We start from the raw sequence: 18,355 nt of genomic DNA, 5'->3' as shown, positions 1-18,355 counted from the left end.
GTTCTTTGTGGTAAAAACAGTAGCTAACTTTTTCCTCCTAAGTAGACAGCAGGTGTGTCGAATATTCAGAGCCATTTATCTGTAAAATACCTTCTATTACCCAAGAATAAAAACTATCGTTTTGTCATAACTGATGAAATAAAAACAGTTCTTAGTGGTGGGTTCAACAGACTATGGACAGACAGTCGACAACACCTTCAGTGAAGTGTAGTAAAAGAAAAAAACGAGTGACAGACACACAGAGAAATACCTTTTCCTTTTCTAGACCTGCCAGCTGAAACACAAAACAGGTCAAGGGTTAACCTGTGTCTTTAATCCTAATGAATGTAGGTGATGTTCGTGCCATGTTTTGAACAGGATTACAGGCCTTTCGATGAAAGAAAGGCAGAAAAGCACCTCAGAAGCAAGGTGGGCAAAATCGTCAGGAAAAGTGATGGTATCACGTGATTCTGCAGCAATGACTTAAACTGGAACAGCAATTTGCCTGGTCTCGCAAGACTGAAGAGTTGAAAAACTCTGACGTGAAAGTGACCCATCTTATTGGGTCAGTAAGGAATAACAAGCATCAAGGAATTCATACAATGTGAAGCTTATTCACTCCATTCCATATGATTATAGCCCTAATGTATTTGTTAATTAGTTCTCGATTCTGATTGGTTCAATTACAAAGACTTCTCGTGCAGACTGCTGATACAGACTTCTTGTGCAGTGGGAAAAAAAATGCACTGCTATGTGATCCATATGTAGAACCATCAAGGAGATAACGGGGACAACCTCGAACTTGATTAGTTTTCTGTATCGGGAGCTCAGACAGAAGTTTGTAGTTCGTTATCAGTTCTGTACTGGTTTCGCTTCATGTTGAGTCACATTTACCCAGGCTTGTAGTACTAGAGTCCAGGATTTGGACTTGAGTCTGACTCGTGTCCTAATTTTAAAGACTCGAGACTTGACTTGGACTTGAGCGCTGGTGCATTTGGACTCGTGGACTCTGATTTTTTTTTTCTTTATTTTTTTTGTAACATGCCATAATAACTTGGCACAAGATATTTATTCGCTACATTAATTTTATACTAATTTCATGCAAGAGAATGCACAGTTGCCTGTTCATACATCATGTTCAGGAACAAACTAACATTAATGGCACTAAAACGCCTGGAGAGAATGCCCCAAGGATTGTCCGCTTTGCTTCTACAGACTTCTTGTGCAGTGGGAGAAAATGCACTGCTGTGTGTTCCATATGTCGAAGAACTATCGAGGGAATGACAGGGACAACCTCGAACTTCAATCGTCATTTAGCAAGACTCCACCCAGAGAAGGAAGTGACACGCTATGTTCATTGCTCTGCTGATAGCGAGGCTTGCTTGCTGAGCGATGAACTAGCTAGTGTGAACCCTCTCTCCTGTTATTTGCCTTGTTGATAGTGGGCGGGGCTTGCTGAGCGATGAACAAGCTTTTTATCTGTAGCCTTTTAACTAAAATGGGGCAGTCGAGCAGTAACATTAGTCCGACACAGTAGCAGAGACGGTTTCGTATAAAGGCAGCAACAGCCACCATCAAATGGTGCAGTTGGAGTCTTGTCCTCAGACTCGACTCGAAATTTTCTTGAACAACTTGGACTTGAACACTCTGGACTCGAGACTGGACTCGGACTTGAGGTTTAGCGACTCAACTACAACACTGCTTCAACCCATCGTTCATTATTTTCCAACAGTCATATCCGATTTCTGATGCATCATACATTCACACACATGCAGTACTTACTCTCGGGTGCTGAGCAGTCACTTGCTGTTTCTGCCTTGTCACTGTTGAAGAAAATATCCGTCACACATTTTCTGCTATGAACATCCAGTCTCTACTGCAAGCTCCAGAAGTCCAATATTGATCTGTTTTTATCTCAGTGTTTTTATTTTAAGAAGTACATCTAAATGCATTTGTCCACTACAATTTATGAAAAACTAATGCACGCTTTGTCAGATAGGGTAATTACGACAGGTCTATGCCTTTGGTTTCGCAATGCACGAGTTATATTTTATGATTTAAAAAAAAAAAAACTTGGAAAATATCTTACGGACTGTCCGGGGCTCGGGTAAGAACACTCTGGACCAGACCGGTCAAACTGGCTATCTGCTTTTCCATGGCCTCCATTCGCTCCCTAAAACACGCAAATACTTTACGCAACACATTATATTTATATTAGAATAATTAGCCCTTACTGTCCACTAAGCAATGTAAATCCCAGTTATTCATTTTGTGTCTTTCGACTGTGGAGTAGTTCCTTAGTCAAACATTATCCTGACATACCCAAAAAAGTAATGATGATAAGTAAAATTAGCAACAATTATTGCTAAAAGCAAGCTCATAAAATCAGCAATGATCTTTAACATCATTCCACATCATTTCTATCCCAGATTGGCCATTTTAACAAAATGATTAAACTTTACCTTGTCTCGGTTTCGTATCCTGCCAGTGCCACTCCCTCACCTCCTGCTCCACCTATTACACACATTTGGTCCAGCAAAGGGCCCCCAACCCGTGATTTATGACCCTCTATGTACACCGTCGCGTCTTTTCGGAAGCCCTGCCTTCCTGGTGATCCCCGACCTGGGTGACCCCTGTAAGACTCCAGCTTCTGTGGTGATGCAGGTTGCAAAGTTCGGAAGCCCATCGGCCCATAAGGCTCGGCATAGAGCGGACCTCCAGGCCTGTAGAGGGCAGCATCAAGCTCGCACTGCAGAGCAGCAGCTGAATACGGGCTCAGGGACCGCAGCGAGCCACGTCGGAAAGCAAGCGATTGGGGTGAAGCCACACCATGGACGAGTGCGTACGGATCAGCATACGCCACCTCGTTCTTCAGGAGCACCACACTCTTTGATGGTGATGCTGGCGCCTCCTCATCCGGTCTGACATCACGTCGCTCCAGGATGGCACTGGGGGAAGGGCAGAAGGCAGGGTGGTTGGGGTTCTGGTGCTGGTAAGGGTGGGGCTGCGGGGACGGGGGTGGACCAGCATACGAGGAAGGCCGAACAGACCCATAAGAAAGGCGGGAGTGTGGGCGTGACGGGGAGGCCGACGGAGAGGAGGACGAAGGGTGGGTGTTCAAGCGGCGAGTAGGAGAAGATTCACGTGAGGTGTACGCTAGCTCCCTCTGGTGGATGTTGGCAGAAGCAAGAAAAGAACTTCATTTTAATATGTACAGTACACTAGTGGAATTTAATATGGTTACAGAAATGCCAAAAAGTATTGACCCCTTGCAACCCTTCACGAGCCTCTGTCTTGTGAACCAATTGAAAATAAGTGGCCAGGGCTGTAATGTCACATATATTGGGTGCTTATCATTAAATATCGGTTATACTGGAGTTTTGTCTCATATTTTTATCCTGTTGCTTGGAGAAAAAAAAAAGAACTAATTAGCTGTCTCATCCACCAACAATTTTGGAATAAAAATTCTTTTTCCCTCTTTTCCTGCGACAGATTTCTTGTTAGCAATGGTGGTAGCAGCATCGGTTTATGGTAACATGCACCTACGTAGATTCATACATTAGAGAACAGTGTCAGTCTATAGTTATTATTCCCAAACTGTCGTCCTCTGTTTTTGTGTCTTTATTGCCATTATCAGTCAGAGAGTGTGTGTGTGTGTGTGTGTGTGTGTGTGTGTGTGTGTGTGTGTGTGTGAGAGAGAGACAGAGAGAGAATGTGTGCGTGTGAGAGAGACTCTTTGGCAGATGGCTGCTTCCACACGAACTCAGGTAATGAATACCTACATTAGCATATCCTCATTTTTCAACAGCTTACTGTATGGTCCAACAATCCAAGTATTGCCATTATTAGTCATTTCTGTCTTGAGAATTAATACAATTTTGTCAAATTAATTTTCTGAAATAACTTTTTTCAATAAATGGAAAAAGGTTGTTTTAACTGATCGAAGGCGGAACACATACAGAAGCATCCTCACCGAGTCAGCATCAGGGTTTAGTCTTTAAACAAAAGTGTTTTAATTAAATTTAATTCAACTTGTGTCTGTTTTTATACTGCTTTTCGTTCATTTTATTTCATGAGTTTGTTGGCTTTTATAGTTTGTTTGTCCCCCCATTAGGGTTCAGCTTTAGTTTTACAAAATTTAGTTCGACGGACAGATCAAAAGTTTCTGTAACATTCCTTTGAATGTGCTAAACTAGTATAAAAATATATATACTAGTTAAAAATGTTAATTAATTCTTTTTTTAACTCAAATATGTTTCTACAGAAATGTATCAATTTGGTTATAAAAACAAATATAATGTTGAAGTAAAATAATATTTCTTTTTCATAAGACTTTGATATAACAAAGGAAATTGTTCTTAGAATAGAATTTGGCTTTTTATATGAGCAAATTAAATATTTCCCACAATTAAAAATAACTAAATTCGAACTTGCATGAACAGTAGTTAATTGTTTTTCTTTGCTTTTTTTCACTGCATGTTTTTTTTTAATTGCTCAAGGTTTAATTTTCAATTGGCCTCAGAGCAGAACTGAATTTTGTGTGAACAATATATTCAGATACTTTTCTATTTTATCTGGGATTTAGTAGAGAATGTGTTCTTGACTAGTATAAGGGAGGATCAGAGTTTTGGATGCTCACCCGTAGGTCTCCATTGGTGACGTGGCCGTGGTGCGCGTGGTGGTGAGTGCTGTACGCGGTGTCTCGGCAGTAGATCTTGAGGACACAGCGGTCGTGGATCCGGCGAGGGTCATCCAGCTCGTAGAAGACGTTACGCGCCTCGTCTTTGATGAGGATGGCGGTGGCGGGCGAACGGAGCGCACTCATGTTCAGCTGCTGAGGGAACACATGCACAATCAGCGCGTGCAGTGTCTCCATGCTGCTCAGCTCGTGGCTGAGGTGAACACGCCGTGTCTCGTCACCAAACTGCAGGAACAAAACACCTAAGGAAGGAGAGAGAGTAATGGGTAAAGAGTAAGATTTAGATCAGAGAAGTAAGAGAAAAGTCAGCCAGTAAATTAACGCCATTTTGTGAGTATTTGTGCAATCTATCAGATTCAACATTTGGACAAATCTCCTGGAAGGGGTTCAGGCTTTCTATACAGGGGACAAAGATTGCAGTTTAACAAAAATCCCAACAGTCTCGAGGTGTAAATCTCACTTCTCAGCACACCTCCACTCTGAGACCAACTGTTATGTTGAAATGGGCTCCTGTGCCGACCGTGTTTACGAGAATACTTCAGCTTACAGCTCTGGAGGTCAAAATCATTTTCTGGTACCTTGGAATGCAAGAAATGTGATGCAGTAAAAAGAGTCACCAGGACATGTTTGAATTCTCAATTCTGATTGGTTAGAAGGTGTTCTAATACAGGATGTTATTATTATATGTTACAATAACAATGGACTTGGGGAACCCTGAGGTCTTTTGGGCCAATTTACATTCAGCAAAGCGCCCACCGTTTTGAAGGGCCTTTATCAATTCCCCATAAATGGCTTTCATCTGTCGTCCCCCTGAGTAGGTCGCATCACCTCAGAAAGAACTCCAGTTGACATGTATATGTTGCGAGTGTATATAAGATGAGGTAGGCGGGAGCAGTACCTGGCGGACGGAGCTTGTTCTGGCTGGGAGAGCGGGCAAGCGGCAGGCTCTGTCTGAGGCGGTTGGAGCGACTGAAGCCAAGAGCAAGATCAGCGTCACCCATGGTCTCTAGATTCTCTGCTGAGGCGTAGAACGACCGTCCTCCACCCTGATCAGCAAGAGAGTGATGACCTCCACCGCTGGCACGAGGAGTCCTCGCCTACAGAGGGAGAGCATGAACATGATGAAATGCCTGTTTTACTAGTCATCATAGACCATAGACCATACTCTCTTGATAGAAGACAAATCTAGCATCCTTAAGGATTCGCTGTGTAATACCTTACAAGAGAATATTTTATTAATAGGAAGTGTCTCAAGGAGAACCTTTTTTTTTTTTTAGGAGACCAAGAACAAAAGATGGGGCTCAACTTAGGGATCCAGATTTCATTCCCACAAGTGTAACATTTTGAATGGCCCGCATCTCAACTCTAAACTAAAGACGCATTCCGTCAAGTCAATTTCCACCATGGGAAAGTCTTCAGGACAGAGAACTCCTTGTTTATCTGTAACATGGCAAGCTGTGTTTTTTATGCTTCCTCCACTAAGTAGTGGAAGCATTCATTTTTAGCTCATTCGGCCAACAGGCGATGAGCTTATACCATCATCTGTTGACTGTCGCCCGTCTGGCATTGTCCACATTTCACGAAAATCGCTTCTTCTCTCTCAATTCTTCACCGATTTTTATTCTTTTTGGCAGGAAGGTAGGGCTGCCTGGGGTGCATATAGCTTCTACCCAAATTTGCCTAATTGTAATTAATCATGAAGATATGGAGTAATTAATCCCGAATGAGCAGTTTCCACACAAAATTGCTTCTTCGCGCTCAATTCTTCACCGATTTTGATTCTTTCTGGCATGAAGGTAGGAGTATCTAGGGTGCATATAACCTCTACCCAGATTTGCTTAATTACAATTAGTAATGAAGTTATGGACTAATTAAGCCTTAATGAGCAGTTCAACAAAAATTGCTTCTTCTCGGTCAATTCCTCGCTGTTTTGGATTCTTTCTAGCAAATAGGTTGGTATTCCTAGGGTGGATATAGCTTCTATATATAGCTTGCATATAACTTGCAACATTTATTGCGCAAGGTGGCCCACTTAAGATCATTCCTTCTGGACTAGACGAGGCTGGAGTGAGCTGCGTCATCACTGACAGTCTTGTTCATACATACTTTCATTTTTCTTCTGTCCAGGATACTTGTGAGCACAATATCTCAAGAAAGAGATGTTGAATGGTTGTGGGACTGATGTGGAATTATAATTGTAACTAACAGAGGAACTGAGCATTTTGAAATTGATCCAAAGGTCAAATTCGCATCAACTCAACTCAATGTGATTCAATTCAAAATCATATTTTTCTCTATTTAGTTATGGTTAATATGATGGAACACCTGCAAATACTTGACTCAGTTTGGTTTAAATAGCTCACTTATAATTCTATTACTGAACAGGAAGCATGAACAAAGTGAAGTTGTGCACTAGCTTTTACAAACTGGTGAAGGAAAATGACTTCTCGGTAGTGCACTCAGACTTTAATTAGCTGCACTATAGTAACAGATGTGCAGAACTCAACAATGATGCCTTATGGGAGGGTGGAGGACCATCAAGAAATGTGTGTGTATACACGTACTTGCTACATACTGAGGACTGAAATATGGGTTGTTTTTTTTACCAACAGAGTGAGGACGTTTTTGGAAACTAAGGACATTTTGGCTGGTCCTCACTTCTTCCAAGTGCTGTTTGAGGATTAAGAGTTGGTTTTAGGGTTCAGGTTAGAATTAGGTTTAGGTTAGGGTTAGGCATTTGGTTGTGATGGTTAAAGTTAGGGGAAGAGGGTAGGGAATGTATGATGCCAGCGAGTCCCCACAAAAATAAAAGTACAAGAATAATGTGTGTGTGTGTGTGTGTGTGTGTGGTGTGTGTGTGTGTGCGCACACGCTTTGTCACTGTTGGCTAGTGAAGCAGAACTAATGAGGCTAAAGCATACAAAGGCTCTTTCTCACACTCTCAGTCTCTCACACACACACAGTATAACCATCTTTTAAGTCTGATGTGTGGGATTTTTTTTCATGCACAGGAAATGACTAAAATGGCCTGGAAACATCTCCCTCTTGTAAGCAGAAAGAATGCAGAAAATATGAATATGTATGATTATGCAAGTTAGGAACTGCCTCCTGCCATCCTGACTCCATCCCTTCCCCAACTACAGTGATTCCTGTGTGTCGGGGTTATCCATTGGAGATATACATGTGTGTGTTTCTTTCCTTCTGACCAATCAGCAACAAGGCAGATGTTTGCACATCATGGACATTATTGGGGGGGGGGGACCCTCCACCCCACCACAAAAAGATAATATGGATCCATACTTCTGAAAGCCCCCAAATGGTGTTGTGACCTCCAACTCAAGCTCATTCATGTACAGTATTTGCATGTGATGATGTGCTGCGAGGACAGCTCGATGTGTCTGAAGTAGCGGAAAGCAGAGGTAGCAACATCACATTAAAAGATTGCCAGCTTGTTAAGTGTTGAACATGTTCAAAACAGTCTCTGCTGCAACTCGTGTTCAGAGACTGAGCTCGTTGAGGTGTCCGCGAGTTCTAGATCGTCTTGGCATTTTTCATCCAGGGAGGCCTTGATGGCAACAAAGCAGCCGATAAAGCGCTCCAAAATTTGACAGCTTAACCACCTACCCGCCGAGTGGAGAGGGATATCTTTGTACGTGCAGTCCATTTCTTCAAGCAAGGACTGGAACCGTCAGTGTGTCAGAGCAGATCTTTTAACTATCAAGTTAATAACCTTTACCACCACAACCATAACCTCATTAAGATCTGAATTTGACACAGAGGTGTTCTTGGTGGATTCTGCAGTGGAGTTTCATAACGGGGTGGATGGCTTTTTCCTCAGTTAATATGACAGCTCCCTTCTGTTTCACGACCATGCCAGGAGCACCAACTATCATCACTGCAAAACTCTTCCTGATGTCAAACCCTCGGTCGTCAAAATGTTCCACCATTCCACAACATCCACATCTTTTGTTGTGTCAGACAGCAACAGAGCTCCTCTCTTACAGTCCAATCACAGTATCTTGCCATGACTGCCAAACGTACTGTCATTCATGTCCACTACGATTCCTGTGGTACAGGCCTTACAACAGCCAGTGGCTGTTCAAGAGGTGATTTGGCATGCAGCTGAGAGGGCATTTGAACATTTCTTCAATGGCTCATCATCACCAGTGTGCCCAAGGTTGCAGACCCTTGGACTAAAGCGATGCGGCATCACTCTCTTTAGGTAGAAATGAAGCAATGGCTAAATCTCACTTGCAGCACTATCAGCAGGTAGCTCAATAGCATATGACCACGTCACCCCTATCTTATCTACATTGCATTGGCTCACGATCAAATTTCGTATTGATTATAAAATACTACTGTCGACCTTTAAAGCACTGAATGGTCTTGGAATGACTCACTATGCCTACTTGGATCAAAAGGTGCAGGCTATCTGTTGGTACCTCATATAGTGAAGGCTACATTCATCAGGTGGCAGAGCCTTTTCTTACAAAGCTCCACAGTTCTGGAACAGCTTTCTAAGGAGTGTTCAGGACTCAGACACAGTCTCAGTGTTTAATGTCGAGGCTGAAAACACATTTAGTCAAGCTTTTTGTTAATATCTTATTAGGTAAAGGAGTAGATCTGGAGCGTCCTCGGGCACAGAGCGTTTTGGTAAACCTGGATGTATGGATGCTGTCCCCCCCCCCATCTCACTCGTTCACTCGGGTTTGTTGACGGTGTAACGGATGGCTGCTTTTTGTCCCAGGGCTCCCTCATGTCTGTGTTACCTTCTGGCTCTCCCTTTAAGTCATGCTGTCAGTTAGTCTTGCCAGAGTCCCTGCCTGCACTCAGCGCAAAATGTATCCTGTTCTTACTCATTAGGTGACATTGGGCATACCAAACAACAACCTGCGTCTCCCCGTCTCTTCCCTCCGTCTGTCCCTCTCTGAGTTCCATGTCGATCCTGAGACACCAGTAAGATGCTGACCTCTTCTGCTCCTCGGACTTGCCTGATCCATCCTGATGGCCTACGTCTGGCTGGAGTCTCATCTCATCGCTCCTGTGGAGGATGGCCTTATACGGACAGCTGAAAATCGCATTTGGAAGATGGCTCTGGACACTTACAGTAATGCATCTATGGCTGAAGACTACAGTCGACTTGCTAACTTTAGGACTGCAGTTGTCATGAACAGTTTTGCACTCAAGTTTACATCAATGAACAGTTTATAACTTCAACAAAATAGACTTGATGCTAAAACTGTCATGAATTTCCTGATTACACAGTTGTACTTTATGACTATATAGGGCACAGTTATAGAAGCAAATTATTTATAAAATCACTCTATCATCACCCAGACGAGGATGGGTTCCCTTTTGAGTCTGGTGCCTCTCGAGGTTTCATCCTCGTGTCATCTGAGGGAGTTTTTACTTGCCACCATCACCACATGCTTGCTCATTGGGGATAAATTAGGGATAAAATTAGCTCATGTTTAAAGTCTTTAACGTTCTGTAAAGCTGCTTTGCCACAGCGTCTATTGTTAAAAGCATAATACAAATAAACTTGGACTTGACATTGTAGGTAAACTGTTCAGCAAAGTGAAAATAGAGCATTATGTCAACAGAAAAAAAAAGGTTAAAAATCACTAGTCAGGATTTCATTTCAAAATAAATCTTACACGCCCTTGAAGATCTCATACTGATTATAAATTTTGATGTGCAAGTCGGTTCAGGATGCATTTTCCGAACAAAAGTAGACAAATCAATAGAATTGACCCTACACACACCCACACACAGATTAGAGCAGGACAATAGAGGCAAAGTGGCAGTGTAAGCAGCTAATTAACCTCATGTTCGAACGATTAACACACTAATTATGATGACAGTGTCAGAGCAACAAAGTCCACTGATACGGACGCAGTGTGTTTGTAGGTCAGATGCATTGCCAGAATGTCAGGTTTTTTGGGGGGGGGGGATCTGGTTATGAAGCAACAGACAACTGGCAAGCATCTCTCAAAAGACATATTTCTACAACTGCAGGTGATCAAAGTGTGAAATATTTGCCTTTTTTTTTTTTAACCATCATTGCCCTTTAAAGCCCCCCGCCAAAAAAAAAAAAAAACAGCACAAATTAGTGAAACAAACAGAAAGGAGATTACTAGAATGTGGAATGCAAGTCTGGAATCCAGACAGCTTTACAAAATATCTTGGCATAGCACCAATTTGGGATTCACCTCCTGCTCTCTGGATGCAATCTATCCATTTGGCTGTGCATAATAAATTAATACACTGAGTTATTACAGTTAAACAGTATTAAATGAATAGATGACAAACGTCTTCCAAATGCATAATCCAATACATTTTTAGTGTGTTTTAATGAACCAGTGAAAACAGGAAAGCACATGGACTCACACAGGAAGTGCAACTTATGGACCAAAAACCGCAGCTAACAAGCTTATCATGTTTGAGCTTAAGGAATTACCAAACACCAAATGATAATTCATCCATAAGGGCAGGAGAGGAAGAGACACACTCTTTCCAGTGTATCATCTGTTCAAAAATGTTAATCTTCACTCACAATTCAGTGAAGAATTGGGATGTGCTGGGATGTACTGCTTAGCCCACACTGTGAGGACATAGAGGGGCTGACACACTGACGGATTGCCTTAACTTCTGTGCAGACATGGTCTCCCCCGCTAAGACTGTACGGTGTTACCCTAATAATAAGCCATGGGTAACACAGGAAGTCAAAGCTGTCCTTAACAGGAAGAAGGCCGCCTTCAGGAGCAGGGATAGGGAGGCGATGAAAGCAGCACAGCAGGAGGCGAAACACTGCATGAGGGAAGCTAAGGACAGCTACAGGAGGAAGGTGGAGCAGAAGCTGAAGGAGAACAGCATGAGGGAGGTCTGGGAAGGTGTGAAAACCATCACAGGCCACAATACAAAGACCAGAGTCATTGAGGGGACAGTGGAGAGGGGGAACGAGTTGAATGACTTCTTCAAATCCGTTCAACCAGCCCACGTCCCCCCCACCCTCTCCCTCACTGCAGCCATCTCTCCTTCTTCCCTCAACACACCTCCCCCCAGTCATCACAGCAGCCCCCTCCTCCCCCACCTCAACACAGACTCCTCTATGCATTACTGCAGACCAGGTCAGAGGTCAACTGAGGAAGCTTCACCCCAGGAAAGCAGCAGGCCCATACAAGGTGTGTCCACGACTACTGAAGACTTGCGCTGCTGAACTGGGTGAACCACTCCAATGCATCTTCAACCTCAGCCTGCAGCTGGGGAGAGTGCCAACCCTCTGGAAGACATCAAGTATCGTTCCAGTTCCCAAAAGGAATTGGCCCAGTGAGCTGAACGACTTCCGACCGGTGGCACTCACTTCACATCTGATGAAGATGTTGGAGCGGCTCTTCCTCAGCCTCCTCAGACCCCAGGTACAACATGCCCAGGACTGTCTGCAGTTTGCGTACCGGGCAGGTGTCGGTGTGGAAGATGCCATCCTCTATCTGCTACACCGAGCCCACTCGCATCTGGATAAGGGAAATGGCACAGTGAGGATCCTCTTCTTGGACTTCGAGTGCCTTCAACACCATCCAGCCCCTACTGCTTCAGGACAAACTGAACAGGATGCGAGTGGACCCCTGCCTGGTCACCTGGATCTCCAGCTACCTCACCAACAGGCCACAGTATGTCAGACTTAAGGACATCACGTCTGACACTAATTATCAGCACCGGAGCACCCCAGGGCATGGTGCTGGCCCCTCTTCTCTTCACCCTGTACACCGCGGACTTCTGTTACAACTCGGAGTTGTGTCACATTCAGAAGTTTGCCAATGACACAGCCATCATTGGGTGCATCAGTGATGACAGAGAGGAGGAGTATAGGAGCCTGGTGAGGGACTTTGCTGTATGGTGCAACAGGAACCATCTGCAGCTCAACACCTCAAAAGGAGCTGGTCATTGACTTTGGGAGGTCCAGACCAAGGTCACAGCCAGTTCTGATCGAGGGAGTCGAGGTGGAAGCTGTGGATTCATAGGTACCTCGGGCTGTGGCTGGACAGCAAGCTGGACTGGACTTGCAACACCAATCACTTATACAGGAAGGGACAGAGCAGGCTATACTTCCTTAGGAGGCTGCAGTCTTTTAACATCTGCAGGAAACTCCTGTGGATGTTCTATCATTCTGTGGTCGCCAGTGTCCTGTTTTACACCATGGTGTGCTGGGGGGGCAGCACATCCAAGGAGGACACATCCAGGTTGGACAAACTGATCAGGTGGGCCAGCTCTGTGGTCGGCGTGAAGCTGGACTCTCTGGTGACAGTGGCAGAGAAGAGGACTATGGACAAACTATTGAACATCATGGATGATGCCAGTCACCCTCTGCACACTGTCATCAGCAACCAGAGGAGCCTGTTCAGTGACAGAATGTTCCTTCCCAAGTGCAGGACGAACAGACTCAAAAACTCCTTTCAGACTCCATCAGACTGTACAACTCCTCTCTGGGGGGGGAGGGGTAACAGGAGGACAGAGGACGGGAAGGAGCAGTAGCCTAGCCTGACAATAAGCAATACCGGACAATGTGCAATATAATATGCAATATAAAGTGGAATATCTTTCCTGCTCCCCCCCCACACACATACTTACCCTAACCCCACTTCTTCCCCCCTTCCCCATATCTTATTCTTTTATATTTGTATATGTAAATATTTAATTTATTTTAATTTATCTAGAAGTTTTCTCTATTTCTTTTCTCTGTTTATCTGTAATGATGCTGCTGGAATCTTAATTTCCCTGAGGGAACCCTCTGAAAGGGATCAATAAAGTTTTATCTAATCAATTCCTCAGGACATGGTATACTCTGTTGAGAAGGAACGGTCTACCGGTATTGAAACCTCGTTGTCATCACCACTCATCATTCATGGTGTGCTGCAAGGATCCATTTTGGGGCCTTTACTCTTCAATTTATCTATGAATGACCGACCAAGATCCACTGGAAATTGTCAAGTGGAGTCATATGTGGATGACACAAAGATCTAGCTTTCCTTCATATCCCTGTGGATATTAAAGAAAGCATACATCAAATCTCTCAAGACCTTTGCAAAGTTGGCGAGTGGTGTTGCTCCAATAAATTACTTATCAACCCAGACAAGACAAAACTCAGGTTCTTTGGAGTTACAGTAAACAGATATTAAATACTGTTTCTAATGTTACTGACCCAGGAAGGGGACAAGACCTGGTTCATGTCACGTCATGCAAGGACTTGGGCGTCACCTTGGACCCTAGCCTGTCATTCAACGATCACACTGACTCTTTGACATCATTGCTACTGGCTATATTACGCCAAATTAACAGAAATCAGGCACTTATTCTCAAGGGATGTTGTCAAACTCATTGTAAACGCCCTGATTTTCACCAAGTTATTTTATTGTTCCACTGTATGGTCTGTTACTACTAAAGGAAACATCCAAAAGCTACAACTTGTACGAAACTCTGCTGCACGAAAGTTTCATCACATTTCACCCACATTAAAGGAACTAAAGTGGTTATCAGTTGAGCAACTTCTACGATTTTGTGATGCTACCATGATGTACAAATGCTTAAATCAAATGGCGACTGATTACCTCTGCCAGAAATTAGCCAAGAGATCTGATGCACACATTTACAACACAAGAGGAAAGGACAACATCAAGACACCATGGTGTCACACAAAGACAGCCCAATGCTCCTTCTTCTTCCATGGACCCAAACCATGGAACTCTTTACCTAACACAGTTAGAGACTCCAATACCATCTGTGCTTTCAAGAGGAGTGTTAAAGAATTTTTAAGGAACAATGACATTTAATACTTATGTTTAATATTCAAATATTTATATTCATATGCTTTTACAACGATATGTTGTTTAACTTATTATTACCTTTCTCGATGTTGTGCAATTGTAAAGCAGTGTGTTCACTTCCCCATTTAGCTCCATAGAGTTATTATTGCACCTAGTGGGCAAAAATGGGAACTGCAACAAGTGCTAACGGACACCCATTGGGCCAGGAATCACGCTGCCCTATGCTCAGTCTATGAACATTTTTTCAGTGGAGAAGTAATTAATGGCAGGGTTGGCAGGGTTTTTTTTGAGGGTTTTTTTTTTGTTTTGTTTTTTTACACCAAATTAGACTTGTTTGAAAATAAAAATACTCCCAAATCTAAATTAAATACAGTATAATGCATTACCGGAGACAAGGGCAACGTGCAAGTGCAGATAATGTGTTTAGAACCATTCCTATTGTAAGATATACTGCAAAGATTGAGAAAGAGAAATAAGGATTGAGCAGATAATGTCCATATATCAGAAATGCATGTGCAGCACAGTGATCATGATTTCTATGCAAATCCTGAGGGAAAACTGTCCAAATTTCTCGGGCTTGTTTCAGGGGGTTAGTCTCATTTTGGGATGCAAGTCTTGGTTCAGAAATTTTGCTGAAACCTGGTAAACACATACAGTATGCTGTATTGAACCCACTGACACTCAAGTGTCTACTAAAATTCACTAGATACGTAGTAGCCTATAGCATAAATCAAGTGTTACAGCCTTTCCACTTCATTTTGTTGGAGATGTTGTTGTTAATGTCTTCCTGTACCACCAAAGTCTGGTCATGAGCTGTTGCTGCCAAACTCTACAAATATTGTGATAAGGAAGGAAGAAAGTTTGTCAGGGAATTACATAACTTCGTAATCCAAGTGGTAGGTCTTTTATTTATCCGTGTTATTATCTAGGATAGCCCCAGTGCCCACGTTCTTGCTAAAAGGCTCCAGCTTATGCAGATGGCTATTTGCCAGAGGAAGGTTTGGAAAGTCTGGAAATGCCCAAGGTCTTAAAGTGGATTATTTTGGACTTTTGTGGAACCAAGTGTGGCGGCACAGCGGTGTAGTGGGTAGCACCGTCACCTCACAGCAAGAAGGTTCTAGGTTTGATCCCAGTGGCCGACAGGGGCCTTGCATGCTCTCCCCGTATCTGTGTGGGTTTCCTCTGGGTGCTCCGGTTTCCCCCACAGTCCAAAGACATGCAGGTTAGGCTAATCGGTGGCTCTAAATTGACCGTAGGTGTGAATGTGAATTGCTGTTTGTCTATGTGTCAGCCCTGTGATGATTTGGTGACTTGTCCAGGGTGGACCCCGCCTCTCGCCCGTCGTCACCTGGATAGGTTCCAGCTTGCCCGTGACCCTGTACAGGATAAGCGGTTACAGATAACGGATGGATGGAACCAAGTGCAACAGCACCAGTACAAGCCATACAAAAATACACGTAATGATATGAAGAAGCAAGGCTGGGGCTGCTTTCTTTCTAGACCAGACTGCAATCGATGAATCTACAGTCATGTCAAGTGATTACACACAATGTGAAATGATGTCTGGTGAGAATTATTCTTACTTTTCTACTGAAAAAAACTACTTCAACAAGCCTTATATTAGTTGCCCATCAGAAACTGAGACAGACCCAGACCCAGATTAAATCACTGCTGGACATTGCAGAGAGAAATTACAGCAGGGTGAACTGCCTTTGGCCTGACAATCAGTCCAATAGCGTCTGCCTGCAACTTAGAAGGCATGTGACTTTTTGAAGTTAAACTACTTTTGAAGGCCAGGAAAGAAAATAGCCTTTTGTTATTCTTAAACTTCATAATGAACAGCTATTTTTGGGCCATTTTTCCTTCCCCCTCCGAAGGGAACATATCCCCAGCTGCCCTAATAAAGACCCCCTATCCGTAAACCTCTAATGACACCACTGCTAGCAGGCAAAACATAAATATGCTTATGTAGTGAACCTGACAAGTGAATGCAAGTTGTGACAGTGTCTGAAGTGTGCATAACAAATACAACAGTGGCAGAATCTCAGCAAACAGAAGAGACTCAGGAGAATTTACTGTTCATTACTGGTCTAGACTGCTCACTCATTAACTGCTCTGATGTTACCTTAGCAACAGTCCTCTCAGCGCAAGCCATCAAAGTATAATTGACAGCACATAGCTGGTGGAAACCACTGGAGAACATGGAGAGAAAAAAAAACCATGAACACTCATCTTAAGTTTGTGGAAACTTCAATGGGCAGATGAATCATCAAAGTAAAACTTTGAAACAAACAATGTGCCCTATTAAAAAGACCAAAAACACGTACATTTTGTGAGAATGTCATGCCCATAGCAATGGGTAGCTGCATCAATTTCACAGTCCCCGGACCCACCGCAACCTTGAGCAGTTTAAACCGCTCAAGGTGAATGAATCAATGATTTGTCTCATGTCCATGGTCATGAACAGTGATGCTAATAATCCAGGCCCATCCCAAATAAGAACCTTTTAGGGTTTCAGTCTCTAACCATTGTTCCATCAGCTGAAGTTCATTGCTAAATGCAGCTTAACTGTGCAGTAATACAATAATCCATAAAATGGCATATTTAGTTCCACTATTCTGGTCTTCAAGTTTGCAGCAACCTAGCAACTCTTCCTGCTTATGAAAGTAGGTTTTCCTTTGTCCAAGAGTAAGGCTCAAACTTTATTTAAATAAAAACAACTATCCATTTCAAGTGGTCAGATAGTATAGTATCTTCATGAGGTGTCATATCTTGGAGGCAAAGAATTAAAAATCCCTGTGGGCACTTTGCCCTTCAGATCGTCACTATCCTTCCAAACTTTAGTGCCAAAAAAGTTTGAATCCCATTTCTCAGCATGTAGATTTCACAACCAACTACTCTGTCCCTGCTGAATGAAGTGGTTTGGGAAAGAGAAGACAAGAAATGTAATGAAGGATCGATCTTAAAAGAGAGGTTTGTCAGATAGTCATTACCAGTCCAAATGCAAGATTTTTTTCTTCTAGCCTCTTCAGAAAGCCACAGCAAGAGAAACTGAACCCTTCTACAGCAGATGGGAAGGCCAATGGTCAGAAAACAAAAGTTCCATGACTGTTGTTCTACTTTTCCTGGAACAAAGGCACTTCCTCCCACCAGACGTTGGACCATATTTGGGGCACTAACACGGATGGAGTAGGTCAAGACTCTGAATGGCCATCTGCTTCCTTCTTCACTTCCAGAATGGTTGCATAAAAAAAAGAGCGCTCATCTGATTCCCCGCCTTTCCTTGAGGAACCCCTCATGATTTCACTGATTAGTGAGAAATTTCTAGTACTGGGCCAGCTGACTGAACTGAGTCACCATCAGTTGAGCAAATACTGTAGGACTGACGGGATCAACAAACCTATGGTAAAATTAGTCGAGAAAATTTTGCCAGTCTGGATTTTACCAGGTTAAAAATATCAACCAATCAAACAAACAAACAAACAAACAAACAAACAAACAAACAAACAAACAAACAAACAAACAAAAACAAACAAACAAACAAAGCAGGCGCCTGCTTCATGAACAATATTTAAAGCTAACTTCCTTAAAGGACAGAAAAGATCAAATCTTATTAAATTCAAGTCAGCTACCAAAGTACTTGCTCTGTCACGGAGTTGAAATTTTCAAGAAATGGTTTTCAAGGCTGGTTGCAGCCAAGAACCTATTTTTTACAAAAAAAAAAATTTAAATCAATAAATAAAAGTGTCTGATGGCACACAGAAGATATTTCGGTATGTTCTGGACCATAAAGCTAGATGGGATAGAAAGTCCAATTTTTAGATTTTTTTCCACAAAAGCAGCAGTATGTCAGAAG

The 18,355-nt window shown here is 42.9% G+C and overlaps 1 protein-coding gene across 3 annotated transcripts in view; it reads right to left on the bottom strand.

The window, feature by feature from the left end:
- Nucleotides 1-18,355, bottom strand: part of srcin1b (SRC kinase signaling inhibitor 1b) — a 50,711-nt gene that overhangs the window by 15,923 nt on the left and 16,433 nt on the right. For all 3 annotated transcript variants that reach the window (XM_060921103.1, XM_060921104.1, XM_060921105.1), the window contains 5 exons: nucleotides 5,577-5,775; nucleotides 4,619-4,920; nucleotides 2,442-3,145; nucleotides 2,069-2,152; nucleotides 1,762-1,802 (listed from right to left, as the gene is read on the bottom strand). In XM_060921103.1, coding sequence (XP_060777086.1) covers nucleotides 1,762-1,802; nucleotides 2,069-2,152; nucleotides 2,442-3,145; nucleotides 4,619-4,920; nucleotides 5,577-5,775 — 1,330 coding nt within the window. The remainder of the gene's footprint in view (nucleotides 1-1,761; nucleotides 1,803-2,068; nucleotides 2,153-2,441; nucleotides 3,146-4,618; nucleotides 4,921-5,576; nucleotides 5,776-18,355) is intronic.

This window comes from Neoarius graeffei, chromosome 5, assembly GCF_027579695.1.
Source record: "Neoarius graeffei isolate fNeoGra1 chromosome 5, fNeoGra1.pri, whole genome shotgun sequence".
Taxonomy (NCBI): domain Eukaryota; kingdom Metazoa; phylum Chordata; class Actinopteri; order Siluriformes; family Ariidae; genus Neoarius; species Neoarius graeffei.
The sequence above is the reverse complement of the archived record's forward strand: the minus strand, read 5'-3'. Positions and strand labels throughout refer to the sequence as shown.